General features: G+C 39.9%; 2 protein-coding genes across 2 annotated transcripts in view; both read left to right on the plus strand.

The window, feature by feature from the left end:
* LOC106517703 (alpha-1A adrenergic receptor) overlaps nucleotides 1-4,016 on the plus strand; it is a 30,646-nt gene extending 26,630 nt beyond the window's left edge. The window contains exon 2 of the mRNA XM_014008691.1: nucleotides 2,979-4,016. Coding sequence (XP_013864145.1) covers nucleotides 2,979-3,544 — 566 coding nt within the window. The 3' untranslated portion in view covers nucleotides 3,545-4,016. The remainder of the gene's footprint in view (nucleotides 1-2,978) is intronic.
* A 3,886-nt stretch (nucleotides 4,017-7,902) lies between these two features.
* On the plus strand, nucleotides 7,903-8,991 carry LOC106517711 (gastrotropin). Its single transcript, XM_014008701.1, has 4 exons — nucleotides 7,903-8,011; nucleotides 8,109-8,269; nucleotides 8,343-8,432; nucleotides 8,568-8,991. Exons 1-4 carry the CDS (start codon nucleotides 7,945-7,947, stop codon nucleotides 8,625-8,627), a joined length of 378 nt encoding a protein of 125 aa, XP_013864155.1. The 5' UTR covers nucleotides 7,903-7,944; the 3' UTR covers nucleotides 8,628-8,991.
* The last annotated feature ends 446 nt before the right edge of the window (nucleotides 8,992-9,437 follow it).

Below are 9,437 nucleotides of genomic sequence, written 5' to 3' on the forward strand. Positions count from 1 at the left end.
TGTCTGTCTGTCTGTCTGAGTGTCTGTCTGTCTGTCTGTCTGTCTGTCTGTCTGTCTGTCTGTCTGTCTGTCTGTCTGTCTGTCATACATTTACAGAGCTAATTTCACACTTGAAATCCTGAGAAATCACGTATCCTCGATCTCTCCAGGAGTATGATAAAAACATAAGAACGTGGGTCGATTTAATTTAAGAACTGTTCACATCTGCCTGCTCTCAAACACACAATGTCTCTCTTTGTTTCACACTAATCCCCCTCTTGCTGTGCGTATTAATGGCCCAGGTTTTTTTTTTTTTTTTGGTTGTTTTTTGGTTCTCTTTTCACCTCCTTTTGCCTTTAAGATGTCCTCTTCTTATAGCTCAGTCAAATCACAAGTGTAGGTTCATGCAAAAAAGCTCGTAGGAAAACTCATTATTCTTTGTTGCTGCTTTCTTGTTTTTGTGTCTGATCTCTGTCCGCTCTGTGGGTTGGCACTGATTTTGATCAGTCGTGTTGAGTTTTACGCACAACTTCAACTTTTTGTGAGTCCTTTATAAGTATGAAGGAGAGTGAGCTTGTTGCTGTAGTTCAGACATATTCTCTCATGTAAAAAAAAAAAAAACAATTTTATCAAAAACAACAAAACTCCTACCGTAAAATAAAGGCTACAGTTGTCTGCTTTTTCCTCTTTTTTTTTTCAGAAATTTAAACAAAAAAATTTCACTGTTATGTTTTCAGCAAATAATCTGTTTATGAAACCCGTTATGTCTACAAATTCTTTGCTTCAAAGAAATGTTGTGGAACGTTTTGATTTAAATCTGCAAATAATCCAATCATTTTTAATTAATGCTGCCATCTACTGGTCACACTGCAGCCTGCAGTCCCACAAACAGTCCAAGTTTTTTACTTTTAGAGATCGATATCTACACTGAGTTATTTCAACTGGATTCACTCAAACCAAACAGTACTCCTCTTTTTTTTTTCTTTTTTTTTTCAGGCAGGAATTAAGACATTTTTCAGTTTTTTTTTTCAGTTGAAAAATCTTTAAATAATACAAAAACACATGGCCGCATGTAGAATAGTGCAGAGTTTGTTGTGTAAATAAGTTGATGTATTGATGACTGAAAGTCCATTAGCTTTAAAGTATCYATTTTACCTAAGAGCATTAATTTCAAAACAACTCATGGTTATTTTCAAAATCTGTCAAGTACTTCATAACAATTTTCTTTTCCGCAGAACTTTGTAAAAATTAATACAAAGAAATACTCGTTATTTTGTGATGCCATAAATACACTAATGGACCTGTTAAGCATAATTTTTATTTATTTACCATCATTTAACCAGGCAAATCCCACTGAGATTGCGATCTCTTTTTTAAAAGAGGCCTGAAAGCAATTCCCATGAAAAAAAAACATCCATCTGGGGGGGAAAAAATCATTGCCCATCTGTGAATTAGAGGATWATTGTCACTCTTTCTGCACGATAAGTGTGAGACATTAAGAGGTGAATAGTTTAGCRGCACTCAACTCGGTTTAGCATCAAACCTGTGATCAGAAGGAAGCAGAAATATGTGCTGGTTGCCTGGCAACATACCCAAAAAGACCAGCGACGACACAAGCATCTCTAAAATTATAGCGTTCTCACATTAGACAAATGAGATTCAACACTGCAGAAGAGATGTTTTATTTATCACTGCATTTTCTAAACCTCACTTCAAACTAAGATCATCTTATAAAAAGCGGGGGAGTTTATTTGTGTTATTCATAATCAATATTATGAGGTCTTGTGAGATSTACCACAACAAATTTTAACTTTACATCCATAAATTGACAGTTAACAGCCATTTGTGTGCTTGCTGAAGTTAGTTAGCTGTGACAGCCATGTTTAACTGGGTTGATTCCAACAGTGAAAGAGCTGTAAATCTACTTCTGATCACGTTTTGTTCCAGTTCATCCAGTGGTTTGTGAGATATTCTGCTAACAAGAAGTTAAAACAAAAGTTTTAAGCAAGCACATTGTGCAYTATGTTGTGCTTCAAGTGTGAGTTGGGGATGACGCTCAGCTACTACACCACATTTGAGCTCAACTCCCGTAAAAATGACGGCTGTGGCCGTTTTGAGGGTTTGCCGTAGCAGTCATCTTAAATCAGGTTGACCTAAAACATCAGTGATTACTTACTGAGAGTTTGATCAAAATGTGTTGAATGGTTAATGAGATATTTTTGCTAACAGACAAATTATGATTATAAGACTGTTAGGACAGTGGAGGGAGTCGTTGGCCCTTTAGTTAGCTAATGAGATTTACCTGAAACTCATAAACTGAACATTAGCTACATTTGTCTTGTTTTTTTTTTCATTTATTCATTCATTTTTATAATAAAACCAACATGAGTTCTATATACAATAAAATACAAATCATAAATGAAAGGTAGCAGAAGAAGAAAAAATCTTATATCTGCCCCTTTTCTAAAAAAAATAAAGCAAAACGTCTTCAAATAACAAAAATAAAACAAAAAAAGAAGAAAATAAATAAAGGTTAAACTGCTGGAACAGCTTGTATAAATACACATTATACCATTACATATTTCTCCAAGACTCTTAAATACACCCATTGATTTGACGTTTTTAACACCATCTTCCAGATTATTCCATAATTTTATTCCTTGGATTGAAGTACATTGTTCCTTCAAACTGGTTCGAAATATAGTTTTAACAAACGTCTCTGTCCCCTTGAGATTGTAACAACTCTCTCTTTTAACAGAGTGTAATTGGATGGTTGAAGGTAATGTGTTTTTATACATAACTGATAAAATACTACAGTCAACCAAATCATTGAACATGACTTCAGATGTGATTAAACATCACATCYTCGGCAAAAKGACACACACAACAAAAGGTTTTTATTCTCATGACATGAAGTGAACATTTGTTGGCACAGTTGTAGATACTGGTTGAAATAAAATCTTTTAACTTGTCTGTCTTGTGTTCTCTGTTGTCCTCAGGCTCTTTTAATGTGAACCTTCGACCTCCTGAGGTCCTCTTCAAAGTCATCTTCTGGCTCGGCTACTTCAACAGCTGCCTGAACCCCATCATCTACCCCTGCTACAGCCGCGAGTTCAAGCTGGCCTTCATTCGGATCCTCCGGTGCCAGTGTCACCAGCAGAAACGTCCCGGCTGGAGGACCTACAACTACCGCTCCTCCACCTTCCGCTCCTCCGGAAACTCGCGCAAAAGCTCCGCCGATCACACCTCCGGCTGGCTGAACGGAAGCCAGCGCACCCTGCCATCCTCCGCCAGTCCCAGCCCAAGCTACCTGAGCCAGGGCCTCCCTCCGTGTCCCGAGGGGGAGACGCTGTACATCTGGGGGGCCACGACCCCGACTCCGTCCACTCCCAACCTGCTGCCGGGCAGCCCGGCCGACTGCCAGCAGGCCGCTCTGAGACGGGAGGTCAGAGATAGGAAAGTGTCCGAGGAGACGGCTGGAGGCATTTTCTCCTTTTCTTTTGGGAACATTAAGGATAAAGGAGGAATCATCAACGACAAGATCAGCCCCGAAGACAAAGTGTGACTCAGTTCCTTTCCGTCACTCGCAGCATGGATGCAGGATTTACGTTTCTCTGCTACACAGTCCTCCATCCGTCAGCGGAGTTCATCAGTGTGAGGTGAAGACTGTCCCACGTGTATGTTTCACCAACTCTCCGTACCTGAGACAGAAAAATCTAACAAGTTGAAGACAGTTGATCAAAATCACTGAAACGCGAAAACTTTTCTGGAAAAAGTCGACGTCCCTTATTGTAAAAACATACAAAAAAAACAACTTGACTCTTGTAAACAAATTTTAAAAAAATGTGTGAAAATACAACTGATCACTTTTCTGGTGCAGTCACTCAATATTTTCATGGTATGTTGTGAAAATAAAGTATTATCTGTATTTTTCTGCTGTGCACACGTTCATCTGATATGTTGTTGGTATGAAACGTATAGAAATGTGAGGAAATAATAATAATAATAATAATAATAAAATGAAAACTTTGCTCAAAGGCTGCGTCCATCTTTTTATCCTCCTGTTTTATTGCAGATCTTTTCAGGTTTTATTGGAGGCTTAAGGGTTGAATCCTGAGTGAATCCACTGGTCACAGCTAAGTTATTAATCGTGGCTCCTGATAAATCCCACACGATCATTTACTTCTGCAGAGACTTTGTAGAACCACTTGGGGTTTTTGTTTTACTATAAACAGCAATCAGTTTATTTGTCTTAGAAATCAGCCTAATGCCTGAGACGGACTGTGTGTGCGTGTGTGTGTGTGTTTGTCTGTCGTTAAGCAGGCATATTTTGACATTAGACCACCCTTGTGAGGACATTTTGCTTGTTCCACACAAGGAAAAAAACTCTATTTTTGGGTCATGGTTAGGTTCAGGACTATGGTGTGAATTGAGGGGGATTAGGTTTAAGGATGAGGGTAAAGCCCTACATGTGTGMGTGTGCTCTAGCATTAGTTTCCTTGTAAGGCCCATTCTTCCAAACAATTCTACCTTGCGAGGGTCCACTGCTCCTGATTGCCGAGTTGTAGTTGCAGCAAACTTGCAGGCAAAATAGGACAAAAATGGATCAACAATCTATGGCTAAAACAGGAGGTGCAGAAACTAACAATGCAAATGTTTGCAGTGACCGCTTTATAACAGGTCAGGATTGAATAATTTAAATAAGAGATTCTTCCGCGAGCTCCACCTTGAGGGCCTCAAAAGAACAACAGTTTTTAACTTTGGACCGCAGAGGGTCGTGGGACCGCGATTTTGAATAAGGTGCAATACACTTTCTCACCACTAGTAGCGGTAGTGCACCACAAAATGCACCATAAAAGTTCAAAACATCATCAAATAGGCTACAGTTGCAGATACTGCTACATTTTAATTTCCACTTTATCAAATTATTTTTGTAGTTTATTTTTTAATATTTTAATGTATTTTAAAGAAACTTTAAACATGTCAAAAACTGTTAAATATATATGTATATTTTTGTGTTGATGAGCCTGAGTGGTCTGTTGACTGATCGTTTGTTCAAGTAATTGTTAAGGGCAGGTTACAATATAAAAATTTGTTTTTCATAATCACGTCTTGTGATTATTTGACAGGAGTTTTACTTTTAAGTGTACTTAAAATACACTTACTTGTGAGTGAATTTATTTTAGTTATACTGTAAATACAATAAAAATTAAACCAAGCTTTAGAATAATTATCATTTTGATCCGTACATTGGTAATATCTGACTGGGCCTTGTGCCACTTTATGTTCAATAAATTGGGCCCCGAGGTCAAAAAGGTTAAGAACCCCATTGTCAGATATTTTCCTGGACAGTTACTTGAATTTGGGTTTATAGAAGCTAAATAAGTTATTTGCAAGTAGATCCAAGCACATAGAAATAACAGGAGTTAACTTGTTGTTATTGTTAGCGATAGCATTCTTATCTACTTAAAATAGCACAACTCACCCGGGCAGAAACAAGTCAACAGACATTTAAAGTTTCTTTGGATCCTAAATGTTTGACCCAACCTGAAACAAAATAATTGTAGCTTCGAGGCTTTTGAAAGCTTTCATTTGGCTTGTCGTTGTAGCCTAGAACGAGGTCTGCAGCACCAGATAGTAGTTTATGATGATGTCCTCAACTCTGTGCAATGCTGAACAGGACCAAGCTAAACATTGAACAGGCTTTTATGGGATCAGGAGCTGCAGTGGTGCTGTGGAGCTCTTCATGGAGAACAATCTGCATCTTCAGAGACTGTGACTCTGCTGAAGACTCTTATCACATCTCCTCTGACCACAGCTGAATGTGAGAGGAGCTTCAACACTGAAGCCAATCCAGACTTTCCTCAGGTACAACATCACATCACTGCACTGACCATGCTCTATAGAGAAGAACCTTGTTAAAACATCACTGACTTTAACCAGAGTCATGAAGTAATTTGCTTCTCAGTAACAGAAGAGCAAAATTTATATACTAAAAATAAAAACACTACATGACATTGTAATGCTGTTTTATTATTGTCATTTGTTTAATAAATACACTGGCGTGATACAACTTAGTACATGTTTGATTGCTTTTTGGGATACGTCTATTTTGGAGTTGTAGCCCCCCTGGAGAAAAATCCACCAGCCGCCACTGCATGCTTCAACTCTAATTGTCAAGTGATGGTCCATGGGCCACTTGGCGTTCCAAGCAGTGCGGGTAAGCTAAAAATATTTAGTGACYTTTAACATCTATTATTATTTTTACACTTGTGGACAAAAGAAAAGACCATATTCATGTAAACAATAAAACAARAGAAATGAAACAGTGTGACGGCTCAGTAGTTAGCACCGACACCTCACAGCAAGAAAGTCCTGGGTTTGATTCCCTGGGGTCTTTCTGTGTGGAGTTTGCATGTCCTTTTCATGCTTTTGTGAGTTTTCTCCAGTTTTGCTCTTGTCAATTAATTTGTTTACCTTTAAGACATGTTAAGAAAAAATATGTTGAGTCGATTGGATGTGAATTAGGAAAGAATAAACATATATCTGCACTGCTAAAAAAAATGTAATCTCAAAGTAGTTTTGATCAAAGCTTCAAAGATCCACTGCAAAAGGACCAAAGAGCCTCAGGTTGCAGACCCCAGGGTTAGTGGTCAGGTTTAGGACCATGGGTGGTAAGGATTAAACTTTAGAAACGAATGGTAGTCGATATAAAGTTCTTGTAAAGAAGGAAAAACATACTGTGCGAGTGTGTGTGCTTGTGTGTGTGCATGTGTGTGTGTGTCCTTGTTTTTCCTACATCGTGGGGTCCAGTTTTAAGGAAAACGCAGCCTTGTGGGGTCCGGGTGCTCCTTGTGGGGCCCAAAGCCTGGGCCCTACAACTTCAGAGGCTGATTTTGGGTGTGAGGGTTGGGTTTAGGACCAAGGTGTGAATTGAGTTTAGATTAGTTTTAGGGTCAGGTAGGTACCTGTGAGGTTAGCCTTAGGGTTTGTGGTCAGGGTTAGGATATAAAATTACCATAAAATGAATGGAAGTCAATGGACGGGCCCCACAAGGATATAAAAACAAGTTTGTGTGTGTGTGTGTGTGTGTGTGTGTACATATGTTTTTGCTAAATGGTTGGGACAATTTTTTACCATTTTCCTGGTACACACAGCCTGGAGAGGACCCACTGCTCCTTATAAGAACAAAAGTCAATCCCCATTGGGGGAAATACCATTGGTGGGTCAGGGGTTTGGTTTAGGACTAACATGTGAATTGAGTTTAGGTTAGGGTTAGGTTTAGGGTCTGAACATAGTGCTTTATCAAGTCCCTCCAGACCCCAAAGCACTTTACTCTTCAGTCATTCACACACTGATGAGGCAAGGCTGCCATGCACCGGCACCACCATCTGCAGGCAAGACCAGGGAAGTGTCTTGCCCAAGGACACAATGACTGAGATGYCTGGAACGGGGGATTGAACCAGCAACCTTCTGGTTACAGGATGACTCCTCTAASTCCACCACAACCACACAGGTGAGGTTAGGTCTAGAGYAAGGGATCAGGGTTYGGCTAAAGAAATGTCCAATAAATGAATGGAAGTCAATGCAAAGTCCCCACAAYGATAGAAGAATAAATGCATGTGTATGTGCATCATTGGTCACATGAAAACACTTGCAGCCACATGCTAAATTATAMCTGTAGCAAAGAAAGGGTTCTGGGCAGCTTACACCACCACTCGTGCTCAGGCTTGCAGGCTGAGTCACGTCAGAGCTGCCTGAAAATCCTGATCTTTGTAGGAGCGTGGAGTCGCTGCAGGGTGAAAGGATGGGACATGTGTCCTGGGGGGAAAAAAATGTGTGTGTTTGTGGAGGGGGTTGCATCATACYAGGTAGAGAAGAGGAAGAGGCAGGACCAGAAGCTTCTGCCACTCCTCTTCAGACTCATAACCTCCTTCCCCGTGTCATCTCTTCCCTCTTCTCACCATGTCATTCGCTGGAACATATGAGCTGGAGAGTCAGGAGAACTATGAGGAGTTTCTGGAAGCAATCGGTACCAGGATTTTATTATCCTCACGTTTGAATTTATCATAATTTTCTTAAGTATTGCTGTATTATCCTAACTTCAAGCCTCATATTCATCGTTGTAGATTTCCTCAAGGCTAAAACAGATCACAAAGTGGTGACTGAGGTGACTCAGGATGGGGACAACTTCACCTGGACTCAAAGCATCCCCGGCTGGACCTGGACTAGTAAGTTCACCGTTGGTCAGGAGAATGAGCTGGTGTCGATGAAAGGCCAGAAATTCAAGGTGAGTTAAACTCGGCTCGCTGAAGACAACCATCACTTGTCCTCTTCTTTTTATGATCTTTTGCTTCTTGCAGGCTGTGGTGACTAAAGAAGARGGGAAGGTTTTACTCCAGTTTCCAGAGTACCACTTCACAGCACAGATGGTGGACGATAAGCTCGTCATGGTGAGTGAATGACTCCTTCCTTCCATCAGGCGGAATAAAATGAAACTGTGATCAGTAACAGAGTTGTGGTTTTTGGTCAAATGATCCCAGATGATCTTTGCTTCTCTTTTTTTTTCCCTGCTCTGTTTCGGTCAGACTTGTGTAACTCCGGGACAAAAGGGCGTGACTTTCAAAAGAGTTTTCAAGAGGGTCTAAAGCTGTGAGACTCAACCTGTTTGGTGGGAAAACACAAGCATTGCTTTACGCTCCGGAACCAGAAAAGTAAATAAGTCCACACTGAAGTGAAAGTGGAAAAGGCTTCCTGCACACAAGACTGAATCAGATGGTTGGTGGTTTTTGGGTGTGCCTGCAGAAATGATGACGTTACGCAACGTTCTTTAGTTTGACAGCTGTTCCGGATTTAACGACTAATCGTACAAAAATCACGTTGAGTTTGGTCAAAATAGAATCAAACAGTGATTTTTCTTGACTTTTATCTGAYCTTAATCATGAAATGTGTGAAATTGATTTGATTTCCCCAAAGTTTTCATGAATAAAGCAAGTATTGATGCTCCTGTCAGTGTTGTTTGTTTGTGATCACCAAAAACTCRAGATCTTTCAATTAAAACATGTAAAACTCAAGGCCTGCGGACCAAACACAGCACAAGAGATCTTCAAAGGTGTCTTTAAATAAGCATATGTTGCTTTAAAGCCAGCATTGACCGTAAACTACATCTCCCATAATGCATGTTGATTATTTTACACGCAAACTGACGGCATCCCACCACTAGATGGAGGTGCGCAGGGATCAAAAGTAGCCCGCAGCTGGTGAAATTCYTTGCCAGCTACTTCAGTGTTTATTCAGAGCATGTGTTAAAACACTGTTTCTGTGCATAAAATACCACATAGAGCTCAGCTATTGTTTGGTAGCGGGGTTTAGCCGTAGCAACAAGASAAGAAARGTAATGTTTTGTGTTTAGTCTAAGTTATTTTCAACAGGCCCCCTTTTGGCAACCAWAATGCTCT

This window comes from Austrofundulus limnaeus, unplaced genomic scaffold (assembly GCF_001266775.1).
Source record: "Austrofundulus limnaeus strain Quisiro unplaced genomic scaffold, Austrofundulus_limnaeus-1.0 Scaffold1, whole genome shotgun sequence".
Classification (NCBI taxonomy): domain Eukaryota; kingdom Metazoa; phylum Chordata; class Actinopteri; order Cyprinodontiformes; family Rivulidae; genus Austrofundulus; species Austrofundulus limnaeus.